Source organism: Lissotriton vulgaris, chromosome 2_2 (genome assembly GCF_964263255.1).
Source record: "Lissotriton vulgaris chromosome 2_2, aLisVul1.2, whole genome shotgun sequence".
Classification (NCBI taxonomy): domain Eukaryota; kingdom Metazoa; phylum Chordata; class Amphibia; order Caudata; family Salamandridae; genus Lissotriton; species Lissotriton vulgaris.
Window position 1 is genome coordinate 326084049 of NC_141688.1, and position 15566 is coordinate 326099614.

Here is a 15566-nt window from a genome sequence, read left to right on the forward strand (position 1 = left end):
TAGTATCTGTAGTAAGTGAGTATATTTGGAAGTGTTTGCAAGAAGGAGGCATGGAAGGGAGTGTTGCAGGAAGCTGGCTTAGCGGGGAGTACTTGCAGGAAGTGGGCATGTTATGTAATTTCTGTAGCCTGAAGCCCTTCTTTAGCTTCCTGTGTTGGGATTTATTCAGCTTCCAGGCCTGCACTAAGGAGGGAGCGTGCATATGTCCTTTCAGCAGACCCGAGAACCCTTCCATTGTTGCAGGGAGGGTGTCTGTGTCCTTTCAGTAGACAGATGTGTGCTTCCATGGAGTGTGCGAGTGTCCTTCAGGTAGACCAGTGTGTGCTTCCATGGAGGGTGCGAGTGTCCTTCTGACTGGCGTGTGCTTTCATGGAGTTTGCGAGTGTCCTTCAGGTAGACCGGTGTGTGTTTCCATGGAGGGTGCGAGTGTCCTTCTGACTGGTGTGTGCTTTCATGGAGTGTGCGAGTGTCCTTCAGGTAGACCGGTGTGTGCTTCCATGGAGGGTTGAGTGTCCTTCTGACTGGTGTGTGCTTCCATGGAGTGTGCGAGTGTCCTTCAGGTAGACCGGTGTGTGCTTCCATGGAGGGTGCGAGTGTCCTTCTGACTGGCGTGTGCTTTCATGGAGTGTGCGAGTGTCCTTCAGGTAGACCGGTGTGTGTTTCCATGGAGGGTGCGAGTGTCCTTCTGACTGGTGTGTGCTTTCATGGAGTGTGCGAGTGTCCTTCAGGTAGACCGGTGTGTGCTTCCATGGAGGGTTGAGTGTCCTTCTGACTGGTGTGTGCTTCCATGGAGTGTGCGAGTGTCCTTCAGGTAGACCGGTGTGTGCTTTCATGGAGTGTGCGAGTGTCCTTCAGGTAGACCGGTGTGTGTTTCCATGGAGGGTGCGAGTGTCCTTCTGACTGGTGTGTGCTTTCATGGAGTGTGCGAGTGTCCTTCAGGTAGACCGGTGTGTGCTTCCATGGAGGGTTGAGTGTCCTTCTGACTGGTGTGTGCTTTCATGGAGTGTGCGAGTGTTCTTCAGGTAGACCGGTGTGTGCTTCCATGGAGGGTTGAGTGTCCTTCTGACTGGTGTGTGCTTCCATGGAGGGTGTGAGTGTCCTTCTGACTGGTGTGTGCTTTCATGGAGGGTGCGAGTGTCCTTATGACTGGTGTGTGCTTCCATGGAGGGTGCGAGTGTCCTTCTGACTGGTGTGTGCTTTCATGGAGTGTGCGAGTGTCCTTCAGGTAGACCGGTGTATGCTTCCATGGAGGGTGCGAGTGTCCTTCTGACTGGCGTGTGCTTTCATGGAGTGTGCGAGTGTCCTTCAGGTAGACCGGTGTGTGCTTCCATGGAGGGTGTGAGTGTCCTTCTGACTGGTGTGTGCTTCCATGGAGTGTGCAAGTGTCCTTCTGACTGGTGTGTGCTTCCATGGAGGGTGCGAGTGTCCTTCTGACTGGTGTGTGCTTCCATGGAGTGTGCAAGTGTCCTTCTGACTGGTGTGTGCTTCCATGGAGGGTGCGAGTGTCCTTCTGACTGGTGTGTGCTTCCATGGAGGGTGCGAGTGTCCTTCTGACTGGTGTGTGCTTCCATGGAGTGTGCAAGTGTGTTAGACCCGGCTTCCTGGGCACCAGGGCACTCAGGGGTAACTGCGCTCCAATCGCATCAACTGGAGTGTTCCCTCACTGGTGTCCTGGGGCCTCAGTACTGGTGAACCCAAAACTGGATAACCAATTATTCTTCTCCAGCATTTGACTCTCCCACGGTAGCGCGGAAGAGCCGTCCAAGGCTTACTCAAGGAGGTGAGGTGGGGGTTAGACTTTCAGAATACAATGCACACCGTACCACGTGCTGATGAACTCCATGTCCAGTCAGTGCTTTACTTTTTATAAAAGAAAATTAGTTTAATACACACGAGAGTTATACTACACATAAAACTAGGATAAACAGTGGAAACTAGATTTCTCTACAACCTCCTGGGACAGAGATCTGACCCAAGCAGTATTGTAGTGCCTAGAGGCAGGCACTATAAAAACACAGGTAACATGAAAACATACAATTGGCATTGCATATTACAGACCTTGCTGCATAGGGCTGCTCTCATTCGCTAATCTTTGGATTGAAAGGATCTAGTTTCAGCATATGATGTGAAGTCAAAGGTTCTTAATCAGCCCCATAACCCCCACCCAAACAACACAGGTGCCCCCCTCCTGAGTGAGGACACTGCTCTGGTGGCTTGAGGGATCTGATCACAGGTGCCAGATGCCAACTAGTCCAGGGGCCACTGGCTAGCTGTAGGAGGGTGGTGCTGGACAGAGTGCCAGTTCACCCTGATACCCCAGAGATCACAAAAAGAAAGGTACGGGCCTGGCCAGGGTCACTGGCCTCTATCCGCAGCTACGGCTGTATAGCCTCCCACAGCGCAGGGGAGGAGTTTGGGGGGGGGGAAGTGAAATCCCTTTCAAGGACTGGAATCAAGCTTCCCCTTCTGGGGCTCCCTTGATGTGCTGCAAGCTTCCTTTCTACACCAGCTCCCTTGATGTGCTGCAAGCTGCGCCTTCTGTGGCTTCCTTGATGTGCTGCAAGCTGCCCCTTCTGTGACCCCCTTGATGTGCTGCAAGCTTCCTTTCCACACCAGCTTCTTGATGTGCTGCAAGCTTCCTTTCCACACCAGCTCCCTTGATGTGCTGCAAGCTTCCTTTCCACACCAGCTCCCTTGATGTGCTGCAAGCTTTCTTTCTACACCAGCTCCCTTGATGTGCTGCAAGCTGTGCCTTCTGTGGCTTCCTTGATGTGCTGCAAGCTTCCTTTCCACACCAGCTCCCTTGATGTGCTGCAAACTGCGCCTTCTGTGGCTTCCTTTATGTGCTGCAAGATTCCTTTTCTCCTTGCGCAGCTGTCTGTAATTTACTTGTTCAAACCTCCGGCTCAACAAGCCTTACAGAAATGGCGGGTCTTGGCACATTCCTTTGCAGCAGAATCCATCAGCCAAAGAGAAAACGTCCCCAAGTTATAGGCGCAGTGAGCAAGTATCTTATTTTGCCTTCACGCCGTGGGTCATGGCTGGCTTCCTTTGGACAGACCTGCGGATCACTCAGGCCTGACTTTTATCATCTCTAATTGATAGGTTGAGCCAATCTTCTTTTTTGGTATCGGACGCTGTACAAAGTAGGGTACATGATAAGAGGTTTAAAACATGGGTACAATACAAAATAGAACAAAAGAAGTACCTAAAAAAACAGGTACAGCAGGCAGTACATGAAAAGGGACATGTGAAGAGAAACATAAAAAATTTGAGCGACAGTAAAAAGACTGTCCAGCTGGCGATGGAAGTGGATTAAAGATGGCAAAAGGGCTGTTGCTGTAGATGTTCATTCCGTAGGAGCCACTTGACATGTTTTTGGAATGAGGTAGTCGATGGGTTGGATCTGATCTCTGGAGGAAGAGCCTTCCAAATTCTTGGAGCAAGACCAGAGAAGGCACAGTTGTGTGTTCTTTTCTTATTGAGGTTGGGTGGTTTCAAAAGTAGAGTATTAGAGGTCCTGAAGTTCCGACTCGAGCCTGATAGCGCGTGCCTAGGCAGACGAGGATGTTGTCATGGATAGCTTTGTGCGTCAACCATGCCATCTTGAAACAAATCCTTGCTTCAATGGATAGCCCGTTTAGCTGAATTAAGTCTGGAGTGATATGGTCATGTTTTCTGGGGCCCGTGATGAGTCTGGCCGAAGCATTAAGATTGGCTCTCGGTGGAGCCGATTTAGCTTTAGGTAGGCCAGCTAGGGTCACCAAACCATGTTCCAAGCGTGAGATAAGTAGGGATTGGACTGCTGACTGGATGTCCTCAGGATGTAAGATCGGCTTGATTTTCCTAAGAGTGTTGAGCTGATGATTGGTACTCCTAATGGTGGCACTGATGTGAGCTTGCATATTTAGGTATTTTGCTTGCATATTTAGGTATTTGTCCAGGGTGATGCCTAAAGATCTAGCAGAGTCAACAGCATGAGGGGCGCAGTTGATTGCAGAGAGTTGTTTGATCCAGTCTTGGGTCAGAGACGGGTCAATCAAAGGGTCTACTAAAGTGCATCCTGATTACAGCTCCAATCACAACCCATTCATGGCGTGTTCAATGCATGACCAAAGCATGCACAGAATAACTTAGAACCTTCCCTTGTACCAACCAGTGATACTCCCTAAAGAGGAATTTAAATTAACTCACCGAGGGGGCTGAGGGGGTACTCTTAGCTAAGTTAGTGCAGCTAAACCCAGCTAAGAGCTCACTGTCTACCCCAGTTCACCAGGCCCCTCTAGGGAAATGGGGAGGGGCACAGGGGGAGCTGGGATGTCCAGAAGAACAGCTCGCATTCCACACAATGGCTCAACCCCATTCTTCCCCAGTACACCCACGGGCTCTCAAACACAATTCAGGTAGACAAAGGCAACTGGACCCCATGCAAGTGATAGACTGCACAGAATTGATCAGGCGGGTGGCTATTGACTCACCCCTCCTGACTATAGATTTACTGCTGTCACCACTGTCAGTCTACCACAGCCTGGGTAGAGAGGGCAGTAGCCACTCTCTGAAAAATAAGGGTGCACTATGCATGCCCCCTCGACCGCAGAGCCAAGCTCTAGGGTCTCAATCCAGGTAAACAGGGAGACCCTCAGTGGACATGTATGATTGTCATGCTCACTGAGGTAGGGATATAGAAACCATACAGTAGCTTTTGAGTGACTTGCCTGGAGATCAGAACAAGGCATGTGAAGCACTCTCTCCAGAGACATGCAGAAGACTTCCCGTCCCAGCAGAGTGTCCTCCAGATAGACCCGTGTGTGCTCCCATGGAGGGTGTGTCTGTCCTTCAGCTTGACCGGTGTGTGTTTCCATGGAGGGTACAAGTGTCTTTTCGGTAAAACCATGTGTGCTTCCATGGTTGCAGGGAGAGTGCAAATGGCGTTCCATGGTGACACGGAGGGTTTGTGTGTTTTGAAATGCTGGTGTGTGCTCCCAGGGGAGTGAGGATGCTGTGCTTTTCCTTAATAGAAACCAATGTGCTCTTCCAGGGTTTGAGGGAGGTGCACGCACTCCGTGCCTTGCTGTGTCTTTACCTGGTTGTCACCGTCTCTCCTCGCAGTGTAAGGACCGATATGAGAAGATGCTGGAGGAGCTGAACCGCTACAATCCGCGATACATGGAGGACATGGAGCAAGTGTTCGAAACATGCCAGGAGGCGGAGCAGCGACGTCTGCGCTTCTTCAAAGAGGTCCTTCTCGACTTCCACCATCACCTGAACATCTCCACCAATGAACGGTACGTCACCCGGGTGCATATGCTATCCACTGCTAAAGTTCCAGCACACACCGCCCCCTCAACCCTGTGAAAAACCTGAGGACCCGTCAAAAGTGCCAAGAGGGCAGGTTTCGTTATATCTTTGTGCTGGTGTTGCATGTTCTTCGGGCCTGCACTGAGTGAGTTCAGGTGAGAGTGCCCCACATGGTCTTACACTGAGCGTGTTCAATTAATCAGAATTTGTATTCATTTCTTTCACCCCTATGGTTTCTGGCCCCAGAGATGGCTGCATCTGTGTTGAAATGCCAGGTCTTGAGTCTTTCAGAAGTCAAAAGGGCGGGTGCCATTCTGAGGTTGAGATGAAGGGGGGAGGTCATTCCAGGTTTTTGGCAGCGATGTAAATGTAAATGTATTTGAGCTTATATAGCGCACAGCTACCCACAAAGGGTTTCCCGGCGCTTGCTTAGGGAACCCGTCCTGGTATTCCCCTGTGAGATAACCCCGGCAGGGTATCCACAAGGTGAAAGCCAGGCATCCCGCCGCGCGGGGCCGTTGTGGAGATTAAGCAAGCTATTGCCCAGAGTCGCAGAGTGTGAACCCGTGAGTCGAGAAGGCACCGGAGCGAGAATTATCGAGTCCGTGGAATTTTTGAGCCCAAGACCCGCCGAGGCGGGGAATTGAACCCTGGTCCAGGGCCTGGTCCTGGTCCAGGGCCGATCTCAGCTTCCGGGTCTGCCGCCTCTAACCCCTGAGCCACACTTCTGTAGGAGAAGGAGCAGCCCCCGCTGCGATGAACGTGTGCGAGGTGTCCTGAGAGTAGATGTAAGTTCACCCAGTGGTTGATGTAGGATGGTTCTTGTACGTGTATAAGCATCTTTGGCTGGCATTTCTTCTGGATGGGGAGCCGGTGGATCTGTCTGAGGTGGGGAGAGATGTGGGTCCATTTGGGGAGGTCCATGATGAGCCTGGGTGCATCGTTCTGCATGATCTGGAGTCTTCTGAGGAGCTGGGTGTAGTTTCCAGTGTAGAGCGCTTTGTCGTATTCAAGGCGGCTGAAGACAAGGGCTTGTGTGATAGTCTTTCTGGTGTTTTCTGGGATCCATCTGAAGATTCTGCCGAGCGTGTGGAGGCAGGAGGAGGCGCCTGCGTTGACTTGTCGTTTCATGGTCAGTTGGCTCTCCAGGATTATGAGCGGTCGCATGCTTGTGTGGTCAGTCAGTGTGGGTCCAAGTTCTGCTGGCGAGCAGCTGTGCTCCCATGCGGAGGTGTTCAGTACTTCTGTTTGTCATAGTTGAGTTTGAGGCAGCTGTTTCTCATCCAGTCGGCTAAATTGGTCATGGCATTGCAGAAGTTGGTTCTTGTCTTGGTAGTGTTCTCAATGAGCGACAGGGCGAGCTGGGTGTCGGCGTAGGCGATAACGTTGAGTCCATGGGCTTTGACGATGTCTGCGAGGGCGGGGTCATGTAGATGTTGAACGGGATGGGGCTGAGGGAAGTCCTTGGGAGTGTTGCAGGGATTTTGTCCCAAAACAGAACTATGCTTAGGATTATGGGACCGTAGTACATGGGGACAGAGTCATCTGCCACCTTAGTGCCCATGAGCCCAGGACCGACTAGCTATAGTGTCTTACTTGCCCTCCTACTCACTCACAGAGAAACAAGTGATTAGACACCCCAGAACACAACACTCCCAAATCTCTCCGGAATTGCGGTTGCAAGACACACCCTTTCGCTCGCACTCTTGTACTTGTCCACAATAACATCTGACCGAGACACAAACTAGTTTAGAATATTTATTTTAACGGACGTGCTCTAATATGCAGTATACGTGCCACGACAAGCAGGAAAATGCATAATACAAATATGGTCAGCACAGCAGTTAGTTCATAAATCATGAAAGGTGAATGTAGCCGAACCTCCTCCCCTTGCATAGAAGCTCTATTCTATACGAGATGATCTCTGGTCTTTGTCTGCAGACCCCATACCTCAGCCTGTAGATGGTAGATCTGCGTCATAGGTGCGGTCTCGCTCTTCTCTCTGGAAAGCACCCTCTCCAAGTGTGTCGCACCTATTTGTGAATTCCAATAAAACCAAACCGCGGCATCGATATGTGTGGTCGAGGTGCGAAGGCCTGGCCAGAACAAAATAACAAGGGGCATTGTTGTTCGACCTTGCTCACAATGTTCAGACAAAATTCTAGGAACCTTCAGAATATGAACCCAGCGATGGTTTCTCGTGTGAAAACAGCCAAAGAGATATTTGCAAAAATAAAGTCATGTGGTAACATGTGCAAAGCAGTGGACTGTCTGCAGCATGCTCATGCTAGCCTAGAGAAAACAACAATGTCCCCATGGGCCATGTGACAGGAGCGAAGAGGAAGGGAGGTGGTCAAATGCTCCGTGTGCATCTTGAGACGTCTGAGCTGATCCACTTGAGGACGTGTTGCTGAACGCCGATGTTGTGGAGTCTACGATAAGGATGTGGTTGAAGAATGTGTCGAACGCTGTGGAAAGGTCAGGGAGGATCAGGACCACCGTTTCTCCTCCGATGAGGAGAATTCTGATGTCTGTTGCGGTGATCAGTGCGGTCTCAGGGCTGTGGTTGGCGCTGAATCCTGATTGTGAGGTGTTGAGTGGGTGGTTCCATTCAAAGGCAGTCGGTGAGCTGCAGGTTGATGGCTTTCTCAAGTACACTGGATGGGTTTGGGAGGAGGGAGATCGGGCGGCAGTTTTTGAGGTCGCTGGGTCTGGCAGATGGCTTCTTTAGGAGTGGTCTGACTTCTGCCTGTTTCCATCCATCTGGCAAGGTTGCTGTGGCGATGGAGGCATTGAGGACGGACATCAGTTCAGTGCTGATTACGTTGGATCCGAGGTTGAAGAGATGGTGGGGCAGGGGTCGGTAGGTGCCATTGAGTGGATGGAAGATGTGACAGTCATGGTGGTCTGAATGTCGAGCGGAGACCAGGTTGTTATGGCTGAGCAGGTGTTTGTTGGTTGGGTGAGGTTGTCACGGCTGCGCGTGGTGGGTCGAAGTTGTTGCTGTGGCAGTAGTCCGATAGGGTGCCGCAGAGTTGTTGGGAAGGGTGGACCCAGAGTTCTGTGGCTCCCGGGTTTGAGAACTCCTTGATTATTTTGAAGCTTTCCTTAGCGTAAATGGCCGTGGCGTCTGTGCGGTCCGTGATGGCTGCTCTGCTGGCTTTCTTACTACGCCTGTGGTGGTCGCTGAGTGCTGTTTTGTGCGTCTCTGTCGGAGGGGTCCTTGCTGATGCACCATCGCTTCTCGAAGAGGAGTCAGCTGTGCTTGGGCGTTCTGAGCTCTATCACAGAGGGGCCCACACTGAGTGTGTTCACATCCGGGATGCCTACAACTCTAGAATATCGACCCCCCCCCCCCACCGACCCGAGCACACCCCCCCAGATTGCTGACCGTGGCGTAGCTGCCATTAGTAGAGCAGGTGCAGTGGCACCGGGGCCAGGGCTGTGAAGGACGCACGCCTCCCCATTGTAGATGGGAGAAGGAACCCTGTACACTGTAAGTGGCGGGGCGTATACTGCAGCTCCATGGTGTCTTGTGATGACTTTATAATGCAGATAGTTTGGGATAATCTTGAGCTAAAGGAGGTTTATATTCCATAAAGCCGTAAATTACAGAAACAAGCGTTTAATGGATTATAAATAGGTGGCTACTGTCATCTGCCGCTCATGAAGTGGAACAGCAGCTGCAGGGACACAATTACTTGTAGGTGAGCCCTGATATTAGGACAAGTTATAGGGCCCGATCGCTCTAAAAGCAGAATCATCCGATGCCACGTACTGTATTGAACGGACTGACGGTGCAAGGCTAGTCAATCCCCCGCCCTCTGTGGCCAGGGGTCTGCATGGGTGCCGGGCCTGGCTGGCGGCCATGGGTCTGCATGGGTGCAGGGCCTGGCTGGCGGCCATGGGTCCGTGAGTCTGCATGGGTGCAGGTCCTGGCTGGCGGCCATGGGTCTGCATGGGTGCAGGGCCTGGCTGGCGGCCATGGGTCCGTGAGTCTGCATGGGTGCAGGGACTGGCTGGCGGCCATGGGTCTGCATGGGTGCAGGGCCTGGCTGGCGGCCATGGGTCCGTGAGTCTGCATGGGTGCAGGTCCTGGCTGGCGGCCATGGGTCTGCATGGGTGCGGGGCCTGGCTGACGGCCATGGGTCCGTGAGTCTGCATGGGTGCAGGGCCTGGCTGGATGCCATGGGTCTGCATGGGTGCAGGGCCTGGCTGGCGGCCATGGGTCTGTATGGGTGCAGGGCCTGGCTGGCGGCCATGGGTCTGCATGGGTGCAGGGCCTGGCTGGTGGCCATGGGTCTGCAGGAATGCAGGGCCTGGCTGGATGCCATGGGTCTGCATGGGTGCAGGGCCTGGCTGGCGGCCATGGGTCTGCATGGGTGCAGGGCCTGGCTGGTGGCCATGGTTCTGCATGGGTGCAAGGCCTGGCCTGCGGCCATGGGTCTGCATGGGTGCAGGGCCTGGCTGGCGTCCATGGGTCCGTGAGTCTGCAAGGGTGCAGGGCCTGACTGGTGGCCATGGGTCTGCATGGGTGCAGGGCCTGGCTGGCTGCCTATGGGTCTGCATGGGTGCAGGGCCTGGCTGGCGGCCATGGGTCTGCATGGGTGCAGGGCCTGGCTGGCTGCCATGGGTCTGCATGGGTGCAGGGCCTGGCTGGCGGCCATGGGTCTGCATGGGTGCAGGGCCTGGCTGGCTGCCATGGGTCTGCATGGGTGCAGGGCCTGGCTGGCGGCCATGGGTCTGCATGGGTGCAGGGCCTGGCTGGCTGCCATGGGTCTGCATGGGTGCAGGGCCTGGCTGGCTGCCATGGGTCTGCATGGGTGCAGGGCCTGGCTGGTGGCCATGGGTCTGCAGGAATGCAGGGCCTGGCTGGATGCCATGGGTCTGCATGGGTGCAGGGCCTGGCTGGCGGCCATGGGTCTGCATGGGTGCAGGGCCTGGCTGGCGGCCATAGATCTGCAGGGGTGCAGGGCCTGGCTGGCGGCCATGGGTCTGCATGGGTGCAGGGCCTGGCTGGCGGCCATGGGTCTGCAAGGGTGCAGGGCCTGACTGGTGGCCATGGGTCTGCATGGGTGCAGGGCCTGGCTGATGGCCATGGGTCTGCAGGGGTGCAGGGCCTGGCTGGCGGCCATAGATCTGCAGGGGTGCAGGGCCTGGCTGGCGGCCATGGGTCTGCATGGGTGCAGGGCCTGGCTGGCTGCCTATGGGTCTGCATGGGTGCAGGGCCTGGCTGGCGCCATGGGTCTGCATGGGTGCAGGGCCTGGCTGGCTGCCTATGGGTCTGCATGGGTGCAGGGCCTGGCTGGCGGCCATAGATCTGCAGGGGTGCAGGGCCTGGCTGGCGGCCATGGGTCTGCATGGGTGCAGGGCCTGGCTGGCTGCCTATGGGTCTGCATGGGTGCAGGGCCTGGCTGGCGGCCATGGGTCTGCATGGGTGCAGGGCCTGACTGGTGGCCATGGGTCTGCATGGGTGCAGGGCCTGGCTGGTGGTCATGGGTCTGCATGGGTGGGTGCAGGGCCTGGCTGACGGCCATGGGTCTGCATGGGTGCAGGGCCTGGCTGGCGGCCATGGGTCTGCAGGAATGCAGGGCCTGGCTGGCGGCCATGGGTCTGCATGGGTGCAGGGCCTGCATGGCGGTCATGGGTCTGCATGGGTGCAGGGCCTGGCTGGCGGCCATGGGTTTGCATGGGTGCAGGGCCTGGCTGGCGGCCATGGGTCTGCATGGGTGCAGGGCCTGGCTGGCGGCCATGGGTCTGCATGGGTGCAGGGCATAGCTGGCGGCCATGGGTCTGCATGGGTGCAGGGCCTGGCTGGCGGCCATGGGTCTGCATGGGTGCAGGGCCTGGCTGGCGGCCATGGGTCTGCATGGGTGCAGGGCATGGCTGGCGGCTATGGGTCTGCATGGGTGCAGGGCCTGGCTGACCGTCATGGGTCTGCATGGTTGCAGGGCCTGGCTGGCGGCTATGGGTCTGCATGGGTGCAGGGCATAGCTGGCGGCCATGGGTCTGCATGGGTGCAGGGCCTGGCTGGCGGCCATGGATCTGCAGGGGTGCAGGGCCTGGCTGGCGGCCATGGGTCTGCATGGGTGCAGGGCCTGGCTAGCGGCCATGGGTCTGCAAGGGTGCAGGGCCTGGCTGGCGGCCATGGGTCTGCAAGGGTGCAGGGCCTGACTGGTGGCCATGGGTCTGCATGGGTGCAGGGCCTGGCTGATGGCCATGGGTCTGCATGGGTGCAGGGCCTGGCTGGCGGCCATAGATCTGCAGGGGTGCAGGGCCTGGCTGGCGGCCATGGGTCTGCATGGGTGCAGGGCCTGGCTGGCTGCCTATGGGTCTGCATGGGTGCAGGGCCTGGCTGGCGGCCATAGATCTGCAGGGGTGCAGGGCCTGGCTGGCGGCCATGGGTCTGCATGGGTGCAGGGCCTGGCTGATGGCCATGGGTCTGCATGGGTGCAGGGCCTGGCTGGCGGCCATAGATCTGCAGGGGTGCAGGGCCTGGCTGGCGGCCATGGGTCTGCATGGGTGCAGGGCCTGGCTGGCTGCCTATGGGTCTGCATGGGTGCAGGGCCTGGCTGGCGGCCATGGGTCTGCATGGGTGCAGGGCCTGGCTGGCTGCCTATGGGTCTGCATGGGTGCAGGGCCTGGCTGGCGGCCATGGGTCTGCATGGGTGCAGGGCCTGACTGGTGGCCATGGGTCTGCATGGGTGCAGGGCCTGGCTGGTGGTCATGGGTCTGCATGGGTGGGTGCAGGGCCTGGCTGACGGCCATGGGTCTGCATGGGTGCAGGGCCTGGCTGACGGCCATGGGTCTGCATGGGTGCAGGGCCTGCATGGCGGTCATGGGTCTGCATGGGTGCAGGGCCTGGCTGGTGGCCATGGGTTTGCATGGGTGCAGGGCCTGGCTGGCGGCCATGGGTCTGCATGGGTGCAGTGCCTGGCTGGCGGCCATGGGTCTGCATGGGTGCAGGGCATAGCTGGCGGCCATGGGTCTGCATGGGTGCAGGGCCTGGCTGGCGGCCATGGGTCTGCATGGGTGCAGGGCCTGGCTGGCGGCCATGGGTCTGCATGGGTGCAGGGCCTGGCTGGCGGCCATGGGTCTGCATGGGTGCAGGGCCTAGCTGGCGGCCATGGGTCTGCATGGCTGCAGGGCCTGGCTGACAGTCATGGGTCTGCATGGTTGCAGGGCCTGGCTGGCGGCCATGGGTCTCCATGGGTGGTGTGGCGTGGCTGGCGGCCATGGGTCTGCAGGAATGCAGGGCCTGGCTGGTCTGCATGGGTGCAGGGCCTGGCTGGCGGCCATGGGTCTGCATGGTTGCAGGGCCTGGCTGGCGGCCGTGAGTCTGCATGGGTGCAGGGCCTGGCTGGTGGCCGTGAGTCTGCATGGGTGCAGGGCCTGGCTGGCGGCCATGAGTCTGCATGGGTGCAGGGCCTGGCTGGCGGCCATGGGTCTGCATGGGTGCAGGGCCTGGCTGGCGGCCATGGGTCTGCATGGGTGCAGGGCCTGGCTGGCAGCCATGGGTCCGTGGGTCTGCATGGGTGCAGGGCCCCACTGAGGGCCATGGGTTTGCATGGGTGCAGGGCCTGGCTGGCGGCCATGGGTCTGCATGGGTGCAGGTCCTGGCTGGCGGCCATCGGTTTGCCTGGGTGCAGGGCCTGGCTGGTGGCCATGGGTCTGCATGGGTGCAGGGCCTGGCTGGCGGCCATGGGTCTGCATGGGTGCAGGGCCCGGCTGGCGGCCAGTAGTCTGCATGGGTGCAGGGCCTGGCTGGCGGCCATGGGTCCGTGAGTCTGCATGGGTGCAGGGCCTGGCTGGCTGGCGGCCAGTAGTCTGCATGGGTGCAGGGCCTGGCTGGCGGCCATGGGTCTGCATGGGTGCAGGGCCTGGCTGGCCGGCGGCCATGGGTCTGCATGGGTGCAGGGCCTGGCTGGCGGCCATGGGTCTCCATGGGTGGTGTGGCGTGGCTGGCGGCCATGGGTCTGCATGTGTGCAGGGCCTGGCTGGCGGCCATGGGTCTGCATGTGTGCAGGGCCTGGCTGGCAGCCATGGGTCTGCATGGGTGCAGGGCCTGGCTGGCGGCCATGGGTTTGCATGGGTGCCGGGCCTGGCTGGCGGCCATGGGTCCGTGAGTCTGCATGGGTGCAGGGCCTGGCTGGATGCCATGGGTCTGCATGGGTGCCGGGCCTGGCTGGCGGCCATGGGTCTGCATGGGTGCAGGGCCTGGCTGGCGGCCATGGGTCTGCATGGGTGCAGGGCCTGGCTGGCGGCCTTGGGTTTGCATGGGTGGTGTGGCGTGGCTGGCGGCCATGGGTCTGCATGGGTGGTGTGGCGTGGCTCACTGGTTACAGGCGGCAAACCCGGGAGCAGAAGTCGGCCGGGACCAGGGTTCAATTCCCAATGCGGCAGGGTCGCTGATTTGGGTCAGCGGACTCGATAATTCTCGCTTCGGTGCCTGCTCTAATCAGGGGTCCCACTCGGCAACTCCGGGCATTAGCTTGCCTAATCCCCACAATGGCCCCATCAATGCCGGGGATGCCTGGCTTCACCTTGGGAACTCCCAGCAGGGACCATCCCACAGGTAAAACCAGGACGGGTTCCCCAGCGTCAAACAGCGCCAGGAAACCTAAGGGTAGCAGTGCGCTTTACCAGCTCAAACATTAATTAATGGGTGTTGGGTGCAGGCCTGGCTGACGGCCATGCGCAGTGCCTGAGTGGCGCATAGAGACCATGTACCCAACTACAGCAAATATCTGCTCATTGGGTCACGTCCATACATGGGCTGTGGGCAGGGCCTGGGTGCTCATGACAGCTCCACGCTGTCATGAGCCATGGGCGGCGTGTGCTCATGACGGCGTGAAGCCATGATTCCGCTGCTGCTCCGCCCATGCTGCACTAATTCCCCGCCTGTGCAGGCGAATGAATGACCGGGCTTGGTCATGACGGAACCACGTCGTCATGAGCACACACCGTCTGTGACTCATGACGGTGTGGAGCCGTCATGAGCACCAAAGAGCCACACTCACCCCCTAGCCCCCCGCGCCGGAATTCGCATTGCCAGGAAGGGGTTTACACTAGCAAAACCAATACGACATTTGTGAATAACACAGATGCAAACACCTGCACATCCCTGGCGACGTCATCCTTCTCAATGGTGAGGGGAGGCATGACGTCATCGGTGACGTTCACATGCACTGGTCATAAACGGCACATTTGGGAGTAAGGTACGCCTGCCTATCTTACTACCTAGAATGGGCCATTTTTAGTGTGTTTGTTTTCTTTCATAGCCTTAATGTCACAGTCCCTGATTTTTCAGAAACTGTTGAACATTTGTGCAGTGGCACTGAAAATAAACATAGTCTAATACGTAACTTAGAGCAGCTGTCCTACTACCACATTGAGGAAAAAAATCAAAGGTTACAGTAACGTTATATTTAGGTGTTAAAATGAGATAAGAACTACAGCTGAAAAACTGCCCCCACCCCCGAAATTTGCTAGTTGGTTTAGTGAACTCAGTGTAACATGCGGCCACGTCACATACGGCGTATACCCTCTCATAATACATCACTCATAACGTGTTAAATGACATCACCGATGACATCATCCATGATACTGCTATTCACATTACTCCATAAACCCTTATATCATTTGATTGAAGGAGGCTGTGGGGCATTGCTGGATTTGGGCACTGGACAGTTAAGGTAAGAGCTGGCACCATGAGAATAGTACTGAAGCAATCTCAGTCCTGGAGTCACCCTGTGCCTGCACGAATGAGCACAGGCTGCTGCCTGCTACCCTTGCCAGAGTGATTGACTGCAAGCTTCTCTTCCATGAGGTCTCCCTGGACTGCTGGCAGCTGGCCGGGCCAGCCACCCTGCTATTCTGAACTTGCTGGCATTAACCTTTGAGCTCGGATTACTGTTGGTGCCAGTAAAAGGCTCGCCTGGTGGTGACTCCGCAATGCTTGCGTTCCACAACATAACCCAAGATTCCATTCTATACAGATTTATAAAGCACATGGCTTCCTTTAGGCCTCTCAGCACTGGTGTTGCAGTCACCCTGCCTAAGAGGAGATTCACAAGGCACTCGCTAAATACCAAGACACCTCGGAGCTTGCACTTGGTGACGTCGACATGATCTGGCTCACTTCCAAACGAGCATAAATAGCACGAGGGGGTTCAGCATTTAAAAATACATTTGAAAGATGAGGAGGCCCTGAGCGTGGAGATCTAGAGGAGTTACAGCGGAAGAATAGGTGTGAAAGCATTCAGGGC

The 15566-nt window shown here is 56.6% G+C and overlaps 1 protein-coding gene across 5 annotated transcripts in view; it reads left to right on the plus strand.

The window, feature by feature from the left end:
- The window catches only part of PACSIN3 (protein kinase C and casein kinase substrate in neurons 3), a 319761-nt gene that overhangs the window by 232555 nt on the left and 71640 nt on the right, over positions 1 to 15566 (plus strand). For all 5 annotated transcript variants that reach the window (XM_086959721.1, XM_086959717.1, XM_086959718.1 and 2 more), the window contains exon 8: positions 5110 to 5285. In XM_086959721.1, the coding sequence (XP_086815847.1) occupies positions 5110 to 5285 (176 nt within the window). The remainder of the gene's footprint in view (positions 1 to 5109; positions 5286 to 15566) is intronic.